General features: G+C 42.6%; 2 protein-coding genes across 3 annotated transcripts in view; one reads left to right on the forward strand and one right to left on the reverse strand.

Annotated features, from left to right (window-relative positions):
• The window catches only part of STPG1 (sperm tail PG-rich repeat containing 1), a 52,297-nt gene extending 46,478 nt beyond the window's left edge, over nt 1-5,819 (reverse strand). For both annotated transcript variants that reach the window (XM_057700222.1, XM_057700216.1), the window contains exons 1-2: nt 5,770-5,819; nt 2,978-3,096 (exon numbers count right to left, since the gene is read on the reverse strand). The gene's annotated coding sequence lies outside the window, so the exon portion shown is untranslated. The remainder of the gene's footprint in view (nt 1-2,977; nt 3,097-5,769) is intronic.
• Nucleotides 5,820-7,250: 1,431 nt separating this feature from the next.
• NIPAL3 (NIPA like domain containing 3) overlaps nt 7,251-26,004 on the forward strand; it is a 51,061-nt gene continuing 32,307 nt past the window's right edge. Inside the window, exons 1-2 of the mRNA XM_057700254.1 lie at nt 7,251-7,555; nt 10,688-11,019. Of these exons, the coding sequence (XP_057556237.1) occupies nt 10,927-11,019 (93 nt within the window). The 5' untranslated portion in view covers nt 7,251-7,555; nt 10,688-10,926. The remainder of the gene's footprint in view (nt 7,556-10,687; nt 11,020-26,004) is intronic.

The following is a 26,004-nucleotide window of genomic DNA, read 5'->3' on the forward strand; positions in this document are numbered from 1 at the left end:
TATTACCTTCATTGCTGATTTATTAGCTATACTTATTTTTAGCAGTTTTAAGGTTTAGAGTTTATATCTTTAATTTATCACAGTAAAAAAAATATTATACCACTTCACATATAATGTAAGAACTTTATAACAGTATACTTCCATTTTTCGCACTCCATTCTTTTTGTTATTTGAAATACATTTTAGTTCTACATATATTATGAATCTCATGTTATTTTTTATTTAAACAATCATTTTTAAGATTAAAATAAGAAAAAAGTATTTTATATTTACCATTTTCAGTGTTCTATAATTCTTTGTGTTTATTTAAGCTTCTGTCCCAGATAAACACAAAGTTAGGTATCATATTCCTTCTGTCTTAGAACCCATTTAACATTTCTTGTACTACAAGTCTTCTGATAATGCATTCTTTAGGTTGTTTGCCTAAAATAATCTCTATTTTTCTTTCATTTTCTTAAAGTCATTTTTATGGGTAATAGAATTCTGTGTTGACAGTTTCCCTCCTCTTCCCAACTTTAAAATATATTACTCCATTGTCTTCTAACTTGCATAGTTTATGACGAGTGATCCACTAAAATTCTTATACTCCTAATAAATCTTTTTTACCCCCTATTTTTAAGTTTTTCTGTTTGCCACTTTTGTTCAGAAATTTGATTTTGATGATGACTTGGCATCATTTTATCATTTTCTTTATGTTTTTACTATTTGGGATTCATTGAACTTCCTGAATCTGCAAACTTATAGTTTTCATCAAATTTGGAAAATATTCAGCCATTATTTTTTCAAAAAATTTTCAGCTTTTCCCCCCAGCTTCTTTTCTGGCGTTATAAGTATACATATATATATTACTTAATATTTTCTCACAATCACTGAGATTCTGTTCTTGCCTCTCTCTCTCTCTCTCTCTCTCTCTCTCTCTCTCTCTCTCTCATTTGGACAGTGTATATTGTCTTCAAGTTCAATGATCTTCTGTAGTTTCTAATCTGCTGTTAATCGCATCTATTTTATTTTTATTTCAAATATTGCATTTCTTATCTCTAGAAGTTACATTTGGGTCCTTTTAAAAAATATTTTCTATTTCTATCTCCATCATGTTCATGTTTTCTTTTACATATTTGAGCATGTTTATACTATCTGCTTTAATGTCCTTTTCTACTAATTTTATGATCTCTGTCATTTCTGGGGCTGTTAATATTTATTGATTTTTTTCCTGGATATGTGTCATATTTTCCTGTATCTTTTTGTGTCCAGTAATTTTGTATTGGACCCTGGACACTGAGTTTTACATTGCTGGGTATTGGATTTTGAAATATTTCTGTAGAGCGTTGCATTTTTTTTTCTGGCACAATTTCCAGTAACTTACAAACTCATATGCTCCTTTCCAGCTTTTTAAGCTTTGTTATAGTGAATCCAGAGTAGCTTGTATTCTGGGAATAATTTATCTCCACTACTAAGACAAGATGTTTCTACAGACTCTACTCAATCAGTCCTCATCTAATACAGTGTCTCTCTATTCTGGTTGATGGGAACATGAAGCAGTCGCAGTTCTGCGTAAGGCCCAGAAATTGTTCAGCCTACTGCTTTCTGCTGGTTCTTTCCCCAGTCTTAGTTTCTTCTCATGCATGTGCCCATCACTCCTCAGCCAAAGATTTGAGGAGAACTCTCTTCCTGTTTCTGAACTTTTTATGTGCAGGTCACTGCTTTATGGTGTTCTACCCTGTAAATTCCAGCCTCTTTGGTCTCCCTGAACTCTGATTTCTATCTCTCCGGCTCAGAAACCTGGGCTATGTATAGGTTTCCCTCTTCCTGAACTGTGATCTAGAAACTGCCCCCAGCACTAAGCTGGAGCAACTGTGGGGCTCACCTTGTTTTTCTCCTCTCAGGGATTACGGTACTGGGCTCCCTGCTGTTCAATGTCTAAAAACCATGTTTTATATATTTGTCTGTTTTTTAGTTGTTAACAGCAGGAGCATGATTTAATTTTCATAGCAGTTAATCTTTCATGAACAGACTTGAGTTTCATTTTGCTCGCCTTTTTTCCCTAAGGAGCTGATATCATTTATAAATACTCATGAATGAAGGGTTGAGTAAATGATGTTATGCTCTACCAACCCTTTGCTCCTTTGGTTTTATTCTTCACTTTATTCTGTCACCCTCACAGCAACAATTCTCAATCATTTTTGGTTGACAATCTATGCCATTCAATAAAAACTTAATATTTAATATAATTATTGGCAACACACGCAAAGAAATTAAAAACAACAGAAACAAGACAATATGGATCACAGCACAATCACTACTCCAGTATAAGAATGTCTTTTAGGGTCTATAAAAGCAGCCACTATTCACTTTTCACCTTCCAGTGCAGTGTTATAAGAACCATCTACTTCCCTAGCTGCAATAAAGCTATTATTTTTTAAGTTTTTTAAAATAAATTTATTTATTTGTTTTTGGCTGCATTGAGTCTTTGTTGCTGTGCATGGACTTTCTCTAGTTGCAGCGAGTGGGGGCTACTCTTCATTGTGGTGCGCGGGTTTCTCATTGCAGTGGCTTCTCTTGCTGCAGAGCACAGGCTCTAGGTGCACGGATTTCAGTAGTTGTGGCATGTGCGCTTGGTAGTTGTGGCTTGCAGGCTCTAGAGTGCAGGCTCAGTAGTTGTGGCGCACCGGCTTAGTTGCTCTGAGGCATGTGGGATCTTTCCGGACCAGGGTTCAAACCTGTGTTCCTTGCATTGGCAGGTGGATTCTTAACCACTGAGCCACCAGGGAAGTCCCAAGCTATTACTTTTTAAATGCATTCATGTGCTAGAATTATGGGTGATCAGGAAAGTTTAAGCTTCCTATTACAATGGTAATATGTGCATATTGTCCAATTTTTGGAAAGATAAGAAATTTAAAAGATTTTAAAAAACAACCCATATTCCTACCACCCAAAGACAACACTATTAATAATTCTTTCCACCCTTGTTACTACATACCTGTGAGGCCAGGATGAGAGAAGGTGCAGCCCAGGTGTGAATGGAGCACTGCCCAGATATGCCTCACTGGTGCACTTGCTTGTAGGACTGTTCATGACAGGATGTCATGGGCCTGGAATCTAAGAAAGAGCAATGAAGATATATCACCTTCCTAATCAACAGCATACGTTTAAGCAGTTCCCGGGTGAGGGCCAGTGCAGTGATCAAGAGTATCCAGTCCTGTGTTCAAGGTTAATAGTCCTGGGTTCTGTCACTTAATAGTGCTAATTTTGGATAAGTCACTTGACCTTCTGAACCTATTTCCTCCTCCGTAAACTGAGATTGGTACAATCTTCCTCTCAAGGTGCTTGTAAGAATCTAATATGATGATCCACAAGAAGTAGTTAATGCTGCCTAGCCTACAGTAGGCTTTTATTAATATTAGATTTTAATACATGTGCAGGCATAATGTACTAACAGCTTAAAATAATAGCTATCATTTCTTGAGCCTTTACACTCCTAAATGCCTTGTGGAGAGTACTTCAAGCAATCCTTATAATAATCCAGTGAGGTGTTATTCCCACTTTACAGGTGAGAAAACTGAAATTCAGAGGGAGGGGTTAAGTGACTTACTCAAGGTCACACCAGAGGTAAGAGGTGGGATCAGGCTTTGAACCCACGAAGTCTGACTTCTGCTCACTCTGAACCACTATAATAACCTCTCAGGCAACACACACCAAATGTTAACATACTAAATGTTGACATTTACTACCCCTGAGTGTGTATGGTTGGTTTTTTAAAAATTAGGATATTGCATAGAGTTTACAAAATGTAAAGCAAGTACTTGAGGCTGCCTTGCATTTCCACAGGATGCTGGGGGTCCCCAGAACTCAGTCTGAAAATTCCTGAGGCAGTTCACTGTTGAGCAGTTCTAATTGCTAGAATGTTCTTGTGTGAATCAGCTCAGAATAAGTCTCACTCCTCTTCCACGTTGGTGAGTTTCGAAATGCAGGTCATAGCCTGTAGTCTTTCGTGAAGTTTTTGTTTGTTATGTGCATGTGTATGTGCGCTGGATCACAATATAAAGGGCATTTCTTTTTTTTATATAAATTCACGTATGTGTTTATTGGCTGCGTTGGGTCTTCGTTGCTACGCATGGGCTTTCTCTAGTTGTGGCAAGCAGGGGCTACTCTTCGATGTGGTGGATAGGCTCCTCATGGCGATGGCTTCTCGTTGCAGAGTGGGCTCTAGGTGTAAGGGATTCAGTAGTTGTGGCACACAGACTCAATAGTTGTGGCGCATGGGCTTAGTTGCTCCGTGGCATGTGGGATCTTCCTGGAGCAGGGATCGAACCCGTGTTCCCTGCATTGGCAGGCAGATTCTTAACCACTGTGCCACCTAGGAAGTCCCTAAAATGCATTTCTTACCATGGGTCACAGTCAAAAATTTGAAAGCCTCTGTTCTATATGACTATTCTTCAGGTATTGAAGGCAGCTGTCATAACCCACCACCTAAAGACTAATCTTCTTCTCCACGAGGGACCTCTTCAGCTTCTGCAATACCCTTGTAACATGGGAATTCCTCCCTTCATGACACTGGGCAGCGTCCTCGGGCCCTGTCACCAGATTCATCTGGGTCTCTCCTCAAATTGCCTTCGAGATGACTTCTGTGACCACTCTCTCTTCGGAAGCACCACCCATCTCTCTCTAGCCCCTGACCCTGCCTTATTTTCTCAAAGCACTTTTCACTCTCCAACATCATACTGTATGTGTAACATATAAAATACCTTCTGTTTATGACCTTCATCAACAAGATGCGCATCACTGAACCCCCAGTCTGTTTCTTGGCACATAGCAGTTGCTCAATAAATATGTGAGGACTGAATGAATGGGTGAATACTAGGAGTAGACACATTTTATCCATAATGTATATAGATGTACTCATAATATATAACTCTTTCCATTAGGAGCTACATTTTATAAAGATTTAACTCATATGACTACAACTAAAGGTATGTTTTCATTGTACTATTTCTATGCTTTAAAAAATCTTTCTTATTTATCTTATAGTATTATCACATATTTCATACATTTATACATGTATATTACTGTAAAAATATATCAATATATACTACATCATGTATACTGTTACCTTTATGTAGAATTTTATGGGGCTTGCATGGGTAGTTTTGACTATATGAGATTTTTATTGATTCAGTTATAATGCTATGGTGCATCTTTGAAGTATTTTACATTTTTCTCAGCAGTCTCAGGTAAATAATCCATTTGATATTTTTCTTAAGCTGAGAAAGTGTGTGTGAGAGCTGGAAGAAATTTCAGCAGCCAGCTAGTGACCTCTAGATTCCAATCACACCCTTTCGTTTCACAGATGAGTAAACTAAGGCCCCGAGAAGGGAAGGAGAAGGGAATAGGGACACCTAAGGAGATGGAGTGGACCTGGGATTAGAACGTAGCTTTTTGTCCTCCACGCACTGCCTGGAGCGCTCAAAAGTTTGTACACTCGCAGGGGCTAAGGCAGGGGAGTCAGATGCCCACGCCCCTCACCAGAGCTCCGTGGGGAAGGCATGCCCTGGTTGTTATCACTACTTTTCAGGTGGGGACTCTGAGGGCACACCTCCAGGCAGGGGAACCTCCAACAGTGCCTTCTTCCGGCCCTCACCGCACCACCTAGCTCGGCACCCGAATTCCGCACGCACCCAGCAGGCGGGGGTCTCAGTGGGCGTCGCGTGAGGTGCGCCGGGTTCTCCTCCCCACGACCCCGGCATCCGTCCCCCAAATGAGACGGTCTCCTACCTCGTCGGGTACCCCTGGGCTGAATCTGGCCTGCCAGCCTCCCTGTCTCTGTGGCAACCACAGGCCTAACATTCCAGCTTCCACCTTCTGCCCGCCTCCTGATGAACTCGAGCCAATGGTCGTGAAAAGTTGTTGACCAATGATCAGAAGCGTTTCAAAAACCGCTGGGAAGCTGCCAGAATTTTAGGGTTCAGGTTAACTATGTCACGATGGGTGGGGAAAGTTAATAGGGGCTTATCTAGGCAACCCCCCAAAATCTTGTGATAGGCCCAAAGCTTTAGACTTTTGCTCACCCAGAAATCCTACTTCAAGGAATAAACCTACAAGAGCTAACATTCATTGAAGCCCTGTTTATAACAGCCAAAGAAAAAAGACTGAAAAGGGCAACATACAAGGGTAGCTATGTAGTGTTCCATGAGCCCCTCTTTACACATTTAAGAGCCATCACAGTGATCTTGTCACTCCCCTGCTTAGAACACTCCAAGGGCTCCCCTTTAAACTTAGGATGAAATCCAAACATCTTCATATAAGCTGTCCCTCGCCCGTCCCGCTCCTCCCACGCCCCAGAAAAATCTCACACCAAGCCACGCTGTCCTTTGGCAGTTCCTACAATATGTCAACCTCGTTCTACTCTCAGGTGTTCCCTCTGAGTCCGCTTGGTGTCGGGGTCTGAGCCACAACTGCCTCTGTCTCATCATCGAGGTCTCTGCCCAAATGTCATGTCTTCATCTGTAAAATGGGCATGAGCCTAATGTCTCACTCAGGGAGTTGTTGAGAGGATTTGAAATGAAATGCATGTGAGTGAAAAGGCAGAAGCTCTATGCACGTATTAATTATTTTAAAATACAACTCATTTTTTTAAAAATTTGATTTAATTTTTAAATGGAAGTATAGCTGCTGTACAATATTATATGTTACAGGTGTACAATATTATATGTTACAGGTGTACAATATAGTGATTCACAATGGCTAAGGTCATACTCCAATTATAGTTATTATAATATATTGGCTATATTCCCCGTATTGCACAATATATCCTCGAAGCAATTATAATGATTACAATTGTACATTACGGAAAAATTCAAGTGCTGGGCTTATTGGTGGACCTTAAGTATTGCTGAGCTGCGGACGTACCAGAAGGATTGGTATTTTATGCCGCCAACAGATGTTCCGGAAGGACAGGCAAGCAGAGATTTTTACGACCCCACGGCTTTGGGAGGAACCAGACCTTGAAGGGCGTGTAGGATGTGACTACCTGCTGAGAGCGTGGGGTGGGGGAGCCGCAGGAGCAAAGCCCGGGAGGGGGCTTTGAGGATAAGGAGGTAGGACACCCGGCAGGCTGCCCACCTTGTAGGGCAGGTGGAGTGAGCAAGTCACCTGAGTTTCCACACACAACCCAGGGAGGGAGCAGAGTTTTGTTCCAACATCCTTCCTGCGGCCGCTAGAGGGGACCCTATCCAGGTGAGCGCCAAGTTCCGGCGGGGCGCAGCCCCCGCAAGGCTCTCCCCCTATACTTCAAGCAAGCTTCGCGACTCAGCCAATGCCCGAGGGCTGTCCCGCCCATCCCCCTCCTCGCAGCCACTCGCCTGCGCCACCTGCCCGCACGCTTTTGACTGGCAGGCGGCCTGACAAATCAAATCGCGGCCTTTGAAAGCAAAACACGGCCGCACTCGGACAGCTCGGAGCTAGGGAAGGAATTAAGGAGGCTGTGCCTCCGGGTTGCGCGGAGAGTCCAAGTCACATCTCAGGAACCTCTGATAGGCGGGCCTCGGCGGAAACGCAGCCGGTGAGTAGTGATTAAGGGCGGGGGAAGGGGGACTTGAATTCACCCTTCGTTTCAGGAAAAGCGAATGCATCTGTGAGCCTCTAACGTGCCCTAGCGTAAATACCCTCCTTCTTGTCGTTTTGGGTCTTGTTGCGGCAGAATGCGTTTTCCATTTTCGCGTGGAGGAGAGGGGCATGGATTTGTCTTAATGAAGGTGATGCCAGGCGTTACCAATTCAGGAAGTGAAATGGAGTACCTTCGCGTAAATGGTTCCTGTTCACGCCGGCTCGGGCGATAGCAGATGGTGGAGTTAGCAGGTGGATGAGGGGAGGCATTCTCGATCCTTGCTGGCCCCTGGAAATTGTCGTTTCCAGCGCATTGGGTGGGGACTTTAGCGTTGTAACCCTTTAGTGAGCCAAAGCCCAGGGAAGGGAACGCGCTTGGCCTGTAACTGGCTCTCAGCAGCCAGAAGCTGATGGGCAGGTGATGGGAAAGGGCGTGTTTGAGGTATTTGTTCAGATAGAGCCAAATTCTAACACAGACCCTACTCTTAGCAGCCACGAGCTGTGGTTCTGTAGTCTGGGAAACCTTCTCTGGTGGGCTGGTGAAGTAATTCATTGAGATGAGGTCTGGCGGGTGGAGGGGAGGCCATCCCCTGGTGAATTATCTTTCCTTTTTTGAGTCAGTGACCCTGTGCTCACTGGTGGCTGTAAGAGCCTCAGAATTAAGGGGCGGCTAGCAACACAGAGCTGGCCACGTGCCTCTAGGGCATATTTTAGTCCTGGAAAAGTGCTTGAAGTCCGGAAAAGAGTCACTAGGCAAAGAATGTGTGCCTCGCAAGGGAGGACAACTTGCAGAGAGTTCCTCCAAGGCTTTTACGCAGCTGAGGGAGAGTTTTCTATCTTTGCAGGCCACGATGCCTCAAAGGCCTGGGGAAGAGAGGGAAGCCGCTTTTAAAAAGCGAATTAAATGAGAGCAGCCACCACCACCACAAAGGAAAGCAAAAACAGAAACCCACCTGCAGAAACCAGCTGCTCCAAAGGAGGTTAGGACGCCTGGATGCCCATCACCCCCCTTGACACATCCCTGTGGTTTCCCTGACGTGCTTTGGGTGGGGCTGGCTGTATCGGTTGTGTTTCTGGAGTTGTGGTTGGTTAGGCCTGAGTAAGCCGTTCCCTTCTTGACTGTGAAGCAGCCACAGGGCACCAGGTGCTTCACAGGCCTGTCTATAGCCAGTCAGTAGGTATGTATGGAGGTTACCGTGTCAGGCTCTGGGCTAGATCTCGGGAGGGAGCAACTGAACAGGGGATTCAGCAAACTGCTTCCCAGAATTTGTACTCCAGTGCCGCTTCACCTCCAGGCTGAAAGCCTTGGAGATCAAGGGAGCCCTGGGCCACTCTTCCTTTCTAAGGCATGAAATTATAGTGAAGAATAATTTTGCTTTTCACAAGATTACAAACAAATACTCATAGGGCTTTACAGTCAGGGAGGTCTGGTTATGGGATGTGAGTTATAAAGTTGTCTGATGAGTATACTTCAGGTATGTATATATACTGAATATATAACCTCATCTAGAGGCAGCAGCAATCATTTAAGGTTGAGGCCCTTTGACAAGTGAGACCTGGGCTACCTGGTCTTCTTGCTGCCCCTGTGCTAAGCCCTGCGTCTGATGTCTCCTAGATACTGGACTCACTTAGTCCTATAACATAGGACTGGGCTGTTCACACCAGGAACCAAAATTCCTGGGCCTAGTGCTAGATAACAGAAGGAACTGGAAGCTGCAGGAAAGATAGGAGGCAGCCTTCTGACGCCGCAAGGCGCAGCAGAAACTTTGTCTGGAACCCACTAAGCCCTGAAATGTTTGTTGCTTGAGAGAAAGAAAGGTATATTCATAGGTAAATTAAATAATTAAACTGGAAAGAATAAAATTAATACTAATAATAACCGGCATTCATTGGCCATTCGCTTGCATGCATTTTATACGCATTATTTCACCAGATTCTCACAACAACACAAGGGTGTGGAACATTCACGTTTCACAGCAGAGGAAACTGGCTGAAAAGTTAAATGACTTGCCAAGGTAAAACAGGTAGCACGTAACAGATCCAAAGTAATTTAAAATATTTTATATTCAAATAAACATAGACTTTGCAGTAGAATCCAGATTTGTATGATTCTTTTTTAAAAATATGAACCTCAAACCCTTAGCTCTTGGGGAAGGTGTTTTGGCCACGCTTCCCAGAACACTAGCAGCGTACTTCCTCTTTCTTCTCTATTTGGTAGAAGAGCTTAAGATGCCCTGAAAATATCAGTCCAGTGAAGTTAACGGGAATTACCGTCATTGCTGGTTTGACTTGAGGCCACATTATTACCCCTGTTCTACAGATGAGGCAACTGAGACTCCCAGAGGCAAAATGATCTGGTCACTTAGGCCCAGTGTTTTGTCACCTGTACTAGGCTAACCCTCAGGAGCAGGCCAGTTCTTCCATCTTCCATGGAGATAACTTCTCTTCTTATTGTTTCTTTCCTAAGTCAGAATGCAGATGATTCCTTTATTTTGGCAGTGGGATTTTTTTTTTTGTGGGGGGGGGGGGCAGGGGGGGCAGTGGGAGTCCTGGAGAAGTAGATGTAGGCAGTGTTCTACTTCTTACTTAGGGGAGCCTATGGAAAGGCAGCATTTAAATTAGGGTATGATGAAAGGAAGGACGCAAAGGAGGAGAAGAAAGGGGATTTTTATGTTATTTTATTTTTTAATATTTATTTTATTTATATGTTTATTTGGCTGCACCAGATCTTAGTTGCGGCATGCGGGATCTTTGTTGCCCCGTGTGGGATCTTTTAGTTTCAGCATGCAGGATCTAGTTCCCTGACCAGGGATTGAACCTGGGCCCCCTGCATCGGGAGCACGGAGTCTTAGCTACTGGACTACCAGGGAAGTCTCGAAAGGGGATTTTTAAGGGCCAGGGGGAGAGGTTTTGAGGTAGGTGAGCCATATCTTTATTAAGTGACCAAAGGCATGATGTCATTTTGTAAATGGCCTCACTTCTCATGGCAATTTGTGTTTTGTCCTAATAGTATTCTCTTCTCAGCTAACAAAGGCGGGCTCAATGTTTCATTGTACATGCATTTTTAATGTTCTTCCCCACTCGCTAGAGCACTGCAAGAATCAGGAAACACATCCTGGTCTGTCTGCCTGGGAAGAGACCTAGAACTGCCACGTCTCTGAAGGAAGATGAGGAAAAGGCAGTAAATCAACCAAAAGAGCCTTGAAGTACTCTTTCCGAGCGTGACAGCGATGGCTGGTGGAAGGAAGCGAACCCTGCCAAGAAAGATGGCTTAGTAGTATCTTCAGCCACCCAGCGAGGCCTGGTGGGGTGTGCCCTTAGACCACCATGGACGGAGCCCACGGTGCAGGCCTGCAGCTGCAGCAGCTTCCGCCCGCAAGCAGTGCTGACCCTGTGAGCGAGGCTTCCTTCTCCTACAAGGCAAGAGCTTTTATTTTTTTTTTTTTTAATTTTTAATTTTTTTAATTTTTTAATTTTTTTTTGGCTGTGTTGGGTCTTCATTGCTGCATGTAGGCCTTCTTTACAGAGAGTAGGGGCAACCCTTCGTTGCAGTGTGCAGGCTTCTCTTTGCAGTGGCTTCCCTTGTTGCAGAGCATGGGCTCTGGGCATGCAGGCTTCAGTAGTTGTGACATTCAGGCTCAGTAGTTGTGGCACACAGGCTTAGTTGCTCCACGGCACGTGGGGTCTTTATGGACCAGGTATTGAACCCGTGTCCCCTGCATTGGCAGGCAGATTCTTAACCACTGCACCACCAGGGAGGTCCCTAGCTTTTATTTTTTTGATTTGGGAATTTTCTATTTCTCTAACAAGAAAGTCACACGGTGCAGCATTGGCCAACAGATAACATCCAGGGTCCGCATGCCTGTCGCTGGCAGAAACAGGCAGACCTTCCATACATACAAGAGAATGTGTAATCAAAAGAAATGTTCATTAAAATACACAAAAATAAGAAGATAGAGACATATTTTAAAAGGAATTCATTCCCACTTAGAAGATTTGATTCTTTTTCAAAAATCACCTGCTCCATTACTTGGAGACAACCTTTGTTCCTATTTCTGTATATTTCCTTCCTGTCTTTTTCTGATCTTACAGATTTGGGATCAGATTACACAGAGAGTTTTGTATCTTGGTTGTTGCCTTAACCTTGTTTGCAGACTATTTCTCCATGTTTATTGAGTAGTGATTGAAAGCGTGTTTTCAGCATGATTGCCCAGAAATCTGTTGAGTTGCTGTATCAAAATTTGCTGGACAGACGTCCTATTGTTGGATGTTTAGGTTGTTTCTAATCTAGGGTGACTATAAATGCTGCAGTGAACATCCCAGAGAGCATGCGCCTTTGTTATCTGTAAGAATTGAGTAGCCCTGGGAGAGGCAGTCTCTCCCCAACCAGTGGGGTCACAAATGCCAGAGCATCAAGAATACGGAAAACAAGAAAATGTAGTTCACATAATTGGCCTTGTGGTGAACGGATGCCAAATAGACAAACACAGAATCTAAGAAAACACAGAACACCCTCCCTGATGAAGTTTCTAATAAGTTTCCATTTTAATCACAAATGTAATTCAGTTACTTACTACAGAAATGTCTTCGTGCCAGAGCAAAGATAAGTAAGCCATAGTGACTCTACCAAAGAGCTTAAGAATTGAAGTGGCAGACAGGTGTGTGAACAGAGGGTGAGGAGCTGACTGAAGTACCAGAGGGCATCAAGGGAAGAAGACCAGGCTTCAAAGCCCTACCCGTTCCTATCTAAGTGACCTCGGACGGAGGGCTTAGTGAACCCTCTTCTGTTCTGGGTAGAATGGTGGTAGCAACACCTGCCTCCATCCTCATCCCTCCACGGCTGCGTGGATCAATGAGAAAGCACCTAGCCCAGTGCTAGGCATGCAGGAGGGGCATGACTCACTGCTTGACTCGGAAATGTCTCCTGGTTACAAACAGGAACAGATGAAGGTGCACAGAGCTGAGGAAGGAGTAGTTAATTCTGCCTGGGGGTGGGGGAAGGGGTTTCTAAGGGGAAGCTGTCTCTTTCCTCCTTGATTTTAAGGCTAATTTGGTTGCAAGGAATAAAAATCCCTTTCAGAGAAGCTGAAGGGAAAGGGAAAATTACAAGACTACTGGGTAGCTCGTGGAACCCGGAGGCAGGAAGCGCAGCGGGGCTTGAAAAGTGCTAGAACTCTTAACCCCACCTTCAAAAGAGGGAGGATCTGATTGGCCCTGCTTGGGTCAGGTGTCTACATGGGTCCAATCAGTGGTGGCCGGGGGTGGGGTCCTCCAGCAAACTTGGTTTCTCCACGCTGTGGGCTGTGGCTGGACCGGCTGCCCCAAAGTCATCTCTTACCTTTGCGGAAAGCACTGAGAGTCCCCAAGTCCAGTTTGATCAGGGAGATGACGTTAGACACAAGCAGTTCTCCCTGAGTTACGGCCCTGCCCTCACCCTACCCAGCAGGGAATGGATTCTTCTTGTTGGGGGAGGCTGGCCTGTGAAAGGGAGACCAACAGGCTGAGCTGCCCAGAAGGCAGCATCCCTGCACATCCCTGACGCTGGAGACTTGGCCTCAGCTAGAAAGAATCAGGCTACAGTTTCTTCTATTTAGCAGATAGGCATTTCAACTGAGCATCTGCTATATCCATGCCTGTGCTGGGTGAGGCGGGAGCTGTATAGGTAATTGAGATATCTCTTCCCTGAAGCAGTCTAGGAGGTGGGGAAGCCATTTCCACAAGTATCTACGCTTCAGGACAGAATTTGGCACAAAAAGAGAGATACAGCAGGGCGTTCGGAGCATGGCCTTTGGAATCAGGGAGACCCGGCTTCCAGTCCCAGCTCTATCACTTTGTAGCATTATAATTTGGGGGAAGTCATGTAATTCCTCCACAGGCCACTATTAAGTTCATCCTATAGTGTGGCTATGAGGATGACCTGAATTTACAGATAAGGAAGCTGAAGCTGCCTGCACCATCCCCTGTTTTCTGCCTGTGGTAATCCTACCCACCCTTCCAGCTCCAGCTCAAATATCACCGTTTCCATGAAGCCTTTGTCAGTCTTCCTGGCAGGAAAAGATAGGTCCTTTATCTGCATTTTTATAGCCAGTTCACAATTACTATGGTAATCATCATAATAACAGCTAACATTTGTTTTATTTACTGTGGCAGGGACTGTGCTAATCCTCACAAAAGTCCCATAAGGTAGGTACTATTAGAGCCCCATTTTACAAATGAAGAAACTGGCACAGAGAGGTCAATTAACTTGCCCAAGGCCACACAGTCCCTAGGTCGTTGATTTGAATCAAGCCTGTGCACTGAGATTTGAATCAAGCCTGTGCACTGCCAGAGCTCTTGGTTTTATCCATCACTTCCTCCTGCCTGTATTGTGCTGGGCACCCTGCGAGGCCCCTTCTCTCCCTGATACTGGTTATTAAGTGTCAAAATGGCAGTCGTGGAGAAGGTAATGCCTCACCTGCCGGAGAAGGTAAACGTCAGGGAGCTGGTCCTGAAGCCAGGTCACAGGTGTAGCAGAGCCTGTTAGCCAGCCTGCTGCATCCCTTGCGTTTGAATGTGAGTAACCCTGAAAGCAAGCCAGAATGTAGTTTATACTTAACTGTTAGCATTTTAAGCCCAAGGGACTGTGGGAGGTCAGTTTAAATAGCAAGTGATGACGATCTCGTCACCATAACATTTAAATAGAGGCTGCTGTCGGCAGATGTAAAGCAGACACTGGAAGAGGAGATCTCAGCTGAGGTTTCACTTGGATACCAATATCCAAGGTTTCCTGCCTCTGTGACCTTTGGCTGCTTTTCTCGGAACCGTTTCTTTTCTTTCAGATTCGTAGCTGGTGAAAGATCAGTTCTTGGATCAGAGAATATCGGAGCCCGAAGGGTCCTTAGAGCCATTGCTGCTGATAATGATAAAAATGAAAGTTGTAAAAATAATAATAGTAGCAGCTGGAATTGTTCTCATACTTATTACACGTCGAGTGATGTTTCAACACGTACCTCTGTCATGTAACGTGACAATCCTCTGAGGGTTTATAGGCAGCTGCATTTTTCAGAGGGGAAGCTGAGGATTAAGAGAGTTCGGGTGATTCCCCTGAAGTCACACAGCAGTAAGTGGCAGAAAGTGGATCTGCTGGTCTTCAAGATCTGTACTGGTAAGCTGAAGCAGAGAGGGCAGTGGCTTTGGGTCTGCTGCCCTCTCCCCTTGATGTTTGGGTCTGTTGGAGCCATGGCTAGAACCTGCCCCTCAGGGGGAGCACTGGTGTTTCAGTCTGCACCTTTTCTTTGCATAAGGCAGAGTCGCTGATCACACGGTCGAATCCCTGTTCTGGGTTAGCTGTCCACATGTACTTATGAGCGCTGAACAGTGAATAACTTTGGTGAAGACCCCTGGGGTGGTACTCAGCCAAAAGCAGAGCATGCTGGGTGGAGAAGACTCCCCGCGGTATGCAGAGGTGGCGGCGCCCGGCGCTGTCCTCTTCCCCCCTTGCCGGCAGACCTGGATGCCACCATTTCCCAGTTTCCAAGGCTGAGATTTGGGGGAGGAACTTAATGTCAAGAGCCCTGCTAGTTGTCGCCTCGACTCTGAATTGCCCTCCACCAGGCAGCTGAGGGCGACTGCTAGGTGTGTGTTCAAATTGGGTAAACCCTGGGCCGCTGGCAGCTTCCTTGCTTGACTTTGAATGCCCATAAACTTGAACCAGTCACCACTTCACAAGGGTTTTGGGCATAATCAGCATGGACGAAGCCCTTTGAAGCCCCTGGATGAAAGGGCGTGGAATTATATTGTGCTGTTACCAACCGTGTCTGTCTGTAGCCAGTTTTTAGGTGTGGAGATTAATATGCTTGTGGAAATGGCTTTTGAAAGAATCCTCAGCTGCCTGAGTCATTAGTTGGAATGTAGCACTTAAAAGGTGGGGATCTTTTTAAATTTATTTTGCCACCTTTGAAGGACACCTCAGAGAATATGGTGGGAGACAGTGTGGAGGAGTGATTCTCATCAGGAGACTGGAAGTCAGACCTCTAGCTTCACATCCTCCCCTCCTCACCTTGGGCAGGTTATTTCACTTCTCTGAGCCTTCCTTGGTTCATCTCTAAACTCCTTCCAACTTGTGTGCTAAAAATAGGACTCATAGTGGTACCCGCTTCATAGGGCTGTTTGTGGCCCAAAGGCGATGCATAGGAAGGGCTTAGTGATGCTCCATAAATATCAGCCTTTGTTATTACGGTAACCTTTTAACCTTGTCTTTGATGCTCAGACTGGTTTATCCCCTTGAGTTTCACAATCTCATTTCCAGGTTTCACCCCTCCACAGCCTCCTCCCTGAAGCAGCATTGACTTGTCTGTGTGGCCACGACCGCTCGCTTCCTGTCTTCATCTCTTTTCTTCCCCTGGGAAAGTTGTTAACAACACCGTCGGCCTAAATCAATCTAGGAGGCAGTTATCAAGCAAAACAAGTTCATTTGGGATCCAAGGATTGCAGTGCAGGGCACACACATTCAGCTGTCAAGTCATGGGCTTTTAAAAGTGAAGAAGGGAAGTTTGCATTACAAGGGATTTCCTTTGGAGTTGGAGGCAGAGGCAGGTCTTAGCTAATAAGCACAAGCACGACTGAGCCCTAAGGCCATCACTGGGTGGGGGGGGGGGGGGGGGGGAGGGTAGTCTGTTACTGTGACAAGCTGCAAGTGTTCTTGCAGAGTCCTTGGAATATTCATGGTTTGATCTGGTTCAAAAGTTCATGGTTCCATCCGGTGAGGATATATATAAGGTCCACCTCCTTAATGGTCTCCCGGCCCCATTTTAAAACTCCTTGAGTTAAGTAACTCCATTTTATGTCACATTTCACATTCTCTGGCAGCTTTGTGGATTCAGTCTCATCAGAGGACAGCTTGGTCTCTCTGGGTAAAAATGATATAGCAACTACCAGTTACAGGTCGAACCATATGAAACTACCACTTTTGTAGGTCAGGACTGGTTGGAGATTGGCAGTTTCATGTGGTTCACCCTAATTCTAAGTTACTGAGTTAAGTGTTTCTTCTAAATGATGTCAAGAAGTCCATGCACTGGCTCTGACAGAGGGGCATTGTCATGTCATCCCAACCAGGATGAGAGAGGAACCCAGGCTTAGTGAAGCAGATCTCACCAGCCTGCCTGCCCTTGAACCTGCAGCTGTGTGGCCCCACCTGTCCTCTGAACAGCCCCCGCTCAGGTCTCGGTTCCTGCACGATTCCTGGAGCCTGTTTCCAGCGCTCCCCTGTCTCCCACGAAGGTGATAAAGCAGCTTTGAGGTGTTGTTGGGGCAGGTACCAGAGTCTTTTTGTCTCCTACCTGCCCAAGGCAGTTCCTGAAAAGTCACTGCCAGTTAACTCTGTTACAGTTTACTCATTAGCATAGGTAAACTGAGTTATTAGGCAGAGTGCCTGCCCTGCCCTAAGATCTTTGCCTCCCATGAGGTTGAGGGCCTTGCTGTCAATCCTTAAGAGCCACATGGAATGAAGGACTTCCTTTGAGGTCCTCAAACTTGACCCTCTAAGGAAACGCTGTGTATTTCCTCATACTTTTAGTTGACATCTAAAACTTAAAAGTTTTCATTGCAAGTTTAAATATTTGCAAGGTATGTAATTCCTGACACATTTAAATTCTGGGGTTTTTTTTGTTTGTTTTTAACTCTTACACACTTAACTAAAGCCCCCGGAATATAGAGACCACTTGATATCCACCAAAAGTCTTCTGAAAAAACTCTTCATTTAACAGTTGGAGAGTTTTACATCATTCCTTTTCCTTCTTGAATTTGTATTTCCCTTCCATTTCCCCTGCAGAATTTTGTCCCCAAATTGCATCAACTTAAAGAAAAATGCACAACCTAAGAGCCATGACTTAGGTTTTATTCAGAGATCTCACTAAGGACTATAAACCGGGAGACAGCCAGTCGGTCGCTCTGAGGAAGCTGTTCTAAAGAGGTGGGGGGGATCCACTTTATACATGTGTGATTTTTGGTTAAGAAATGCATGCGGCAAAATATACATCTTGGTAAAAGATTACTGCTAGCCACAGAGAGCAGACCTCTCAAGTTAATGAGTTTAGTGCTTTTTTATGCGTGGGAAAATGCAGGAATCTGGGTTCATTAAAATTCTTCCTGAGATGTACATCTAAGTATCTAAGGGGCCTGCTTGTTTTAATTTCCTCTCAGAATCCACTGAGAAGAAACTGGATGGTGAGCAAAACTGCAGAGTTGGGTGGTGAGCAGAAGCACTCTTCATTCATCTTTGTGCTCGTGTATCTGTCTTTCAACACTTAGAATTTTTATAGACACCTATATACTTCTGTACAAGAAAGAATGTAGAGTATGTAACCAACTTTCATTTTTAAAAATTTCCTTTGACATAAAGTTCATACATACTGATTCAATACAGAAATTTTTTACACAATTGAATAAAAGCAATTGATTAATGCAGTAAAAAGTTTTATCATGGGACTTGCCTGGTGGTCCAGTGGTTAAGACTTTGAGCTCCCAATGCAGGGGGCCCCGGGTCGATCCCTGGCCTGGGATCTAGATCCTGCATGCCACAACTAAAAGATCCCAACCTGCTGCAGCCAAATAAGTTTTTAAGTTAAAAAAATCATACAGTTTTATCATAGTTATTAAGGAAAAATAACATTGTATTAGAAATGAATATCTGAATGAGAAGAATGAGACTGTATTTTTAATATTCAAATAAATATTACTAATTGGTAGACTGAGAGTTTAGCATCAATTCTGTTGCAAGCTTTGCTTTTTATGACTAGAAGTGCTGAGAACCTCTTCATGTAAGTATAAGAATGGAAGGAGTGCTGTTATAGCAGTATCACTGAATTCTTTCAGCTTCTTCCAAGTTATGCGCTAAAAATCATGAAGTAATAAACTATATTTTTATTGACCTATCATCTAACAATATGATCAGGGCCTCATTCATTTTTGTTCAAAGCAACATACTAGGCACACTTAATTTAGAATGGGATTTGTTTTTGCTTTTACAATTACCGTAAAGTTTACCAAAAAAGCATTATCAATTATGCCGGTAATTTTTTTCACATAGAGGCACGTTGGGTTAACCTGATATATCCAGAAATGAGTGGGGAAATTGACATATTAATTTTACTATACCTTTTTCCTTACTGTATTGTAATACATGTACTTGTATATATATTTTAACTATAGAATATAATGCAAATATTTACTGTAAATATTTGTACATGTATTTTAATTATAAATGCTTTATCCCTCGCTTGAATATATTTTTGTCAAGACTTAGAACTGTAGGTGTAACCTAATTAACAAAGCTAGTCCTTGTCCATATATCAGTTAAATAAGACTCTCTGATTTCAGAATATCTTAACAAGGGCCAAAGTATCCCATTCTGATATCTGTCATGCCTTACAGGAGTATGTATAAGAGAGGGAGAGAAAACAATTACTAGAATAGGCATTTATCACGAAAGAAATCTCCCAGGAAACAATATTTCAAAATTCCCCTTGGTTTCTTAGTGGCTTTCAATTTGGGGCAGTGTACCAGAGTAAGATTCTACATGAGTGAAGGACAAGCCTTTCTTTGATAAAGTGGGAGGAAGCTGTTGAGAAAGGTAAGGAAGGGGAACTATAGGAAGCTAGCAGAGAGCACAGATGGAAGTGAGAATATGGTATAGTTGAATCCCTTAAAACTATCCGTATCAGCAAAACCTTCATAGAAGAGAGTCTCTGGGCCCCTCAGTCTGAAGGGTATGGCCTTCTAGACCTTGCCGCCCTGATGTTTCTTTCAGAAGCAGTCCTAATGATGTCACTCAGAGCCTCCCTATTATCTCCACTCCCAAATCCAAACCCTTTGAGGTAGAGAAGCCCCCTCCCAAGCTGACCAGCCCACCCCTTAAGCGTTATCCTTCTACACTCAGGTTTCTTCTATCTTCCCTGGACCCCTGCGCCAGCTACATAGAAGCCCTCATTGGTCCTCAAGCTCACAAACACACATACTGTTTTACCTCTCATGCCTTTGAGCCCATTTCCCCCTGGATCCTATCTCTCCATATCACCTTCTTTCCATTCCTCAAAGGCGCCATGCTCATTCCCACCATGCGGGCTTTGCATGGGATGCAGAATGGCTTTCTCCACCCCACCCCCACCACTCTTTTCAGATCTCCCTCTGAAACCATTCCTCAGAGATGCTTCTCTGACTTTCATCAATCCTGGGTCTCCCACACACTAGATCAGACCTCTGTGCTTGTCCTGGGTGGCTCTAACTGCAGTGTGATTAAATAATCAGGTGTTTAATATATACTACATGAGGACAGGGACAACGCATGGCACGTTTACAGTCAGTACATGGCACATACTAGGCACTGAATGAATAAGTGTCTGGAATGCCATTTTCCCCTGCTCTGTATTTCCATTCCTCTTGTACCCACCTCTAATATATTATAATATTTTAAGTGTCTGTATTCTGCACTAGCTTAGGAACCTATGAGTCAAGAGCCAACACCCCAGCCCTTGATAATAGCTACTAATTATTGAATACTTATCCTGTGTCAGGCATTGTTCTCGAGCTTTATATATTACACAGTTTGACATAATAGTTAAGAGCATGGGCTCTAATGTCAGACTACCTGAGTTCCAGTGCTGCTTCAGCGACTTACCAGCTACCTCATACCCCTGTGCCTCAGTATCCTTGCTATAAACGTAGGTAATAATACTACCTACCTTGTAGAGTTGTTTTATAGGGTTGTAATGGGATTAAATGAGTTAATATGTGTGAATTACTTAGAATAGTGCCTGGCACATAGTAAGTGCTCAATGAATGTTGTTGTCTGTCATTATCATTGTCATCAACTTTTCTAATCTTTACAACAAGTCTGCTCTGTCAGTTTGTAAAGGCTGAGCTCTCTGTAGAAGGGCAGGCCAGGCATGTGAAAACAACTCAGGCTGGAAGTCTGAGAGCCTGGATTTTTGGTTATGCCCTTCCACTGCCTTTGCCACCATGACCTTCAGCCAGGTAGTTCCTTGTGCCTAGAATGAGTTCCTCCTCTGAAATTCTGCTACTTCTCTTATGGCGTGTATCACATTCTTCCTTTATTTCCATTTATTTATGCTCAGGTTAAGCCATTTATTCAGGAAACATAAATTGAGTATTTTCTATTGATCAGCAAAGATAAGTGAGATGTGGAGAACCCAATAGAGTATCTTTTTAAATGAAAGAAATGCAAAAGGTAATGAAGAACCGCTTTAAAAGGTAATGAAGAAATTTGTAACATAAGGGGAGGGAGGAGAGATGGAGCTATATAGGAGCAAATTTTGTATACTAAAGTTAAGATGGTAATTATAATCCCTAGTATAATCGCTAAGAAAATAACTCAGAAGTATATAGTAAAAGAAAGGACAAGGGAATGAAAATGGTACTCTAGAAAATATATCTATTTAACACCAAAGAAGGCGATAATGGAGGAATTGAGGAATAAAAAGAGCCACAAGACATATGGGGAAAAAATAGCAAAATGGCAGAAGTCCTTCCTTATCAGTAACTATATTAAATGTAAATGGATGAAATGTAGATGGATTGGTAGAAATGATTTTTTAAAAACATGACCCAAGTATATCCTATCTACAAGAGACACATTTTAGATTTAAAGACACAAATGGGTTGATGGTAAAAAGATGGGAAAAGATATTCCATGCACAGTAACCAAAAGAGAGCTTGAGTGGCTATATTAACATTGGACAAAATAGACTTTAAGACACAAATTGTTATGAGAGACTAAGAAGGACATTATATAATGATGAAAACGTCAATTCATTAAGAAGATATAGCAATTGTAAAATATATGCGCCTAACAGAGTCCCAAAATACATGAAGCAAAAATTGACAGAGTTGAAGGAAGAAGTAGTTCAACAATAGTAGTTGGACAATTTAACACCACATTTTCAATAACGGATAGAGCAACTAGACAGACGATCAGCAGGGAAATAGAAGACTTGAACAACACCATAAAGACCTAATAGACCTAATAGACATCTATAAAACACTCCACCCAACAGTAGTAAAATACACATTCTTCTCAAATGCACATGGAACAGTCTCTGGGATAGAGCATATGTTAGGCTATAAAACAGATGTCAAATAAAAGATTGAAATCATATAAAGCATGTCCTCTGATCACAATGGCATGAAATGAGAAATCAATAACAGAAGGAAATTTATAGCAGCAAAGGGGAAAATTCACAAATAGGTGAGAATAATAAAGAAATCACAAGGGAAATTAGAAGATACTTGAGACAAGCTGATCCTAAAATTCTCTGGAAATGCCACAGACTCCAACTAGCCAAAACAATCTTGGGAAAAGAACAAAGTTGGAGGACTCCCACTTCTTGATTTCAAAAATTATTACAAAGCTACGGTAACCAAAACAATGTGACACTGGCATCAGGATAGATGTACAAATCAGTGGAATGTACAAATCAGTGGAATACAGAGACCAGAAATAAATCAATACATCTGTGGTCAATGGATCGTTGACAAGGGTGTTAAGACTACTCAATAAGCAAAGAATAAAAATCTTTTCAACAGATGATGCTGGGACAACTGGATGTCCACATGTAAAAGGATGAAGTTGGGCTCTATCCTCACAACATGTAAAAAAAGTAATTTAAAATGGAACAAAGACCTAAATATAAGAGCTAAAACTGTAAAACTCTTGGAAAGAAACATAGGTATACATTTTTGTGACCTTGGATTACACAACAGTTTTTTAAAAATTGTGACACCAAAAACCACACAAGCAACAAAAGAAAATAAAATAGATAAACTTAATAAAAATTTAAAAGTTTTGTTCATCAAAGCACACTGTCAAGACAGTAAAAGTATAACCCATTGAACAGGGGAAAGTATTTGCAAATTGTGTATCTGACAAGGGTTTAATATCCAAGTTTATAAAGAAATCTTACAACTCAAAAATAAAAAGACAAACAGCTCATTTTAAAAATACGCAAAAGATTGCATAACATTGTAAATGTACTAAATGCCACCCAGTTGTGTACTTTAAGATGCTTAATAGTCAGTTTCATTATATGTGAATTTTTAAAAATGGGCCAAGAATTTGAATAAACATTTCTCCAAAGAAGATAACCAATGGCCAATATATACCTAAAAAGATACTTAACGTCATTAGTTATTAGGGGAATGCAAATTAGAACCACAATTAGATACCACTTCACACTCTTTAGAATGGCTATCATAATTTTTTTTTTTAAGGAAAGTAACAAGTGTTGGCAGTGATGTGGAGAAATTAGAACCCTTGATTAGTGGGAATGTAAATTGGTATAGCCACTATAGAAAACAATTTGGCAGTTCCTCAAAAAGTTAAACACAGGGCTTCCCTGGTGGCACAGGGTTAAGAATTCACCTGCCAATGTAGGGAACATGGGTTCGGGCCCTGATCCAGGAAGATCCTACGTGCTGCGGAGCAGCTAAGCCCGTGTGCCACAACTGCTGAGCCCACGTGCTACAACTACTGAAGCCCGCGTGCCTAGAACCCATGCTCCACAACAAGAGAAGCCACTGCAATGAGAAGCTCACGCACTGAAATGAAGGGTAGCCCCCACTCGCCACAACTGGAGAAAGCCCATGTGCAGCAACGAAGACTCAATGCAACCAATAAATAAAAAATAAAATTAATTAATTAACTTTAAAAAAAAGTTAAACACAGAGTTACTATATGACTGAGCAGTTCCACTCCTAGTGGAATACACCCAAGAGAATTGAAAACAAATGTTCATACAAAAACGTGTACATGAATGTTCGTAACAACATTCATGATAGACAAAAAGTGGAAATAATTCAAATATAACTGATGAACAGATAAACAAAATATGGTATATCCATATAATGGAATATTATTTGGCCATAAAAGGGAATGAAGTACTGGTTCGTGCTGTAACATATGAACATTAAAATCATTATGCTAAGTGAAAGAAGCCCGTCACAAAAGACCACATATTGTTGAGTTCCGTTTATATGAAATGTCCAGACTAGGCAAATCCATAGAGACAGCAAGTAGATGAGGGGTTGCCAGGAAATGAGGGGCAGGGAAATGGGGGATGAATGCTGATGGGTTTGAGGTTTCTTTTATGGATAACGGAAAAGTTCTGGATTTAAATAGAACTAAATCCAGTTTATGGTATGGCATGACTTGATGAAAACTGGATGTTTTCAAGATCATGTGGCAACTCTGGAAGCCAGATCCATCCCTCTCCCCCTGTTTGTCGTTGCTGCTTGTGCTTTGTTATTATTTGCTTGTTTAGTGATTTTTCTCAGCTCTTTGTAAAGTCTGTGTTTTCTTTTGTGTGTGGCCCACCCAAGTCTGTTTCTGTTAACTTGGTGGTCAGCTTGTGTTTTGATAGAGTTTCCTTAATCACCTACAGCCAAAAAAAGAGGAAAAAAGAAAGAAAAAAATAAAACCTCTCCCAGTCTTTGCAGACTGGCTCTGTGCTGGGGCACTACTCCAGCGCTTACCAGTCTGCTTACAATTCTGCCTTAACTTTTACTTGCTGCTTCTGCCCAGCTTGAAGGTCTGCCAGAAGTGAAGGCTTAGCATCTTCTCAAGTGTTTTTGGAGCTTGCATCCAGCCCTGGGTATATGAATGGTCTTGATTCCCCAGGATACAGGCGCTTTTAAAAGCTTTCTCTCTCTCCACCCCCGCCCCCCGCAACCCCATATCTTCTTTCCCAAGCTCTTCCTGCCCAGGCTTTTCCTTCTGTCTTGTTCATCCCAGTGCTGTCCCTTGCCCCCAGGCTGCTGCAGCCATTGCTTATAACTTTGAATTCTTTCAGCAAAAGCATCCTGGAAGCTGCCCCCCAGCCCTGGAACTGTTCCAAGTCAGGCAAAACAAAGGCAAGTCCTTGTGCTGTTCCTTCAGGGAGCTGTCAGACAGGTTGGAATCCACAACCTCAATTCTTTTTTTAATGGTTAATTTTATATTAGAGTATAGTTGATTAACAATGTTTTGTTAGTTTCAGATATACAGCAAACTGATTCAGTTATACATATACATGTACCTATTCTTCTTCAAATTCTTTTCCCATTTAGGTTATTACAGAATTTTGAGCAGAGTTCCCTGTGCTATACAGAAAGTCCTTGTTGGTTATCTATTTTAAATCACAACCACAATTTTTAAAAAATAAGGTCCTTATTGTTCCCTCTGTCCTCATGACTGCCATAGGTCTGGAGTGTAAGGGATGGTTGGCAGGCAATTTAAAATATCATATTGCTCTCTGACCATAAAGCAACTGCTTCTTTCTTCACCAAGCCTTCCTCTGGTTGTTAAAAGCTTTTAACTAGACTCTAGGGTTCTATGAAAGTTGATTCAGACAGTGTTTGCCAGTTCATTCGTTGTTTTACTGGAGGGATGGATCCCTGGAGTTCTCTATTCCACCATTTTCAAGGACATCACTTATAACATTGTGAATATACTAAAAAACAAACAAACAAAAAAAAAAACACTGAGTGGTACAGTTTAAAAAGATCAAAATGGTGACTTTTATGATTTTTGAATTTTGTCTCAATAAAAAAGATAATGACAAGTTAAGTATATTCTGGGTTCATAGAATGGCCTTAAAGCACATTTAGAGCCGGGCATTAATATAGAAAGACATTAAAATACCTTAAATGAGCAAAACAGAGGGGAGACAGCCAAGCAGTAGAGTGATCCATACTCAAATCAGATGGACAATCAAAGCCACCCCCTAGTAAATAGCTGGAACAGAGTCACATCTTGAGTCCAAGCCAAAAATTATTGGATTGTGAAGCACCCTTGGTCCACTAAGAAAGGATATCAGCTATTGCTGCGTAACAAATCACCTGAAAAACCTAAGTAGCTAAAAACAACAGCCGTTTTACTGCTCACAATTCTATGAGTCAAGAATCTGGACGGGATCCAAAAGAATTGAAATCAAGATCTCGAAGAGATATTGGTACTCTGTTGTTGACTGCAGCACTATTGACAGTGGTCAAGATATGGAAACAACCTAAATGTCCATTGATAAATGAAGAAAGCAAATGTGGTATATATTTCAATGGAATATTACCCAGCCTTAAAAAAGAAGGAAATCCTGTAATATGCCACCACATGGATGAACCTTAGGGACATTATGCTAAGTGAAATGAGTGCTAGACTGAATGTGCCTCCCCTCCATCCCCCCAAATTCATGTATTGAAGCCATAATTCCCAATGTGATGGTATTTAGAAATGGGGACTTTGGGAGGTAATTAGGTCATGAGGGTGGACCCTTCATAAATGAGATTAGTGCCATTATAAGAGACAAGACAGAGCTCTCTTTCTCTGCCACGTGAGGACACAGCAAGAAGGTATCCATCTGCAAACCAGGAAAAGGGCTCTCA

The sequence above is a fragment of the Hippopotamus amphibius genome, chromosome 1 (assembly GCF_030028045.1).
Source record: "Hippopotamus amphibius kiboko isolate mHipAmp2 chromosome 1, mHipAmp2.hap2, whole genome shotgun sequence".
Lineage (NCBI taxonomy): Eukaryota > Metazoa > Chordata > Mammalia > Artiodactyla > Hippopotamidae > Hippopotamus > Hippopotamus amphibius.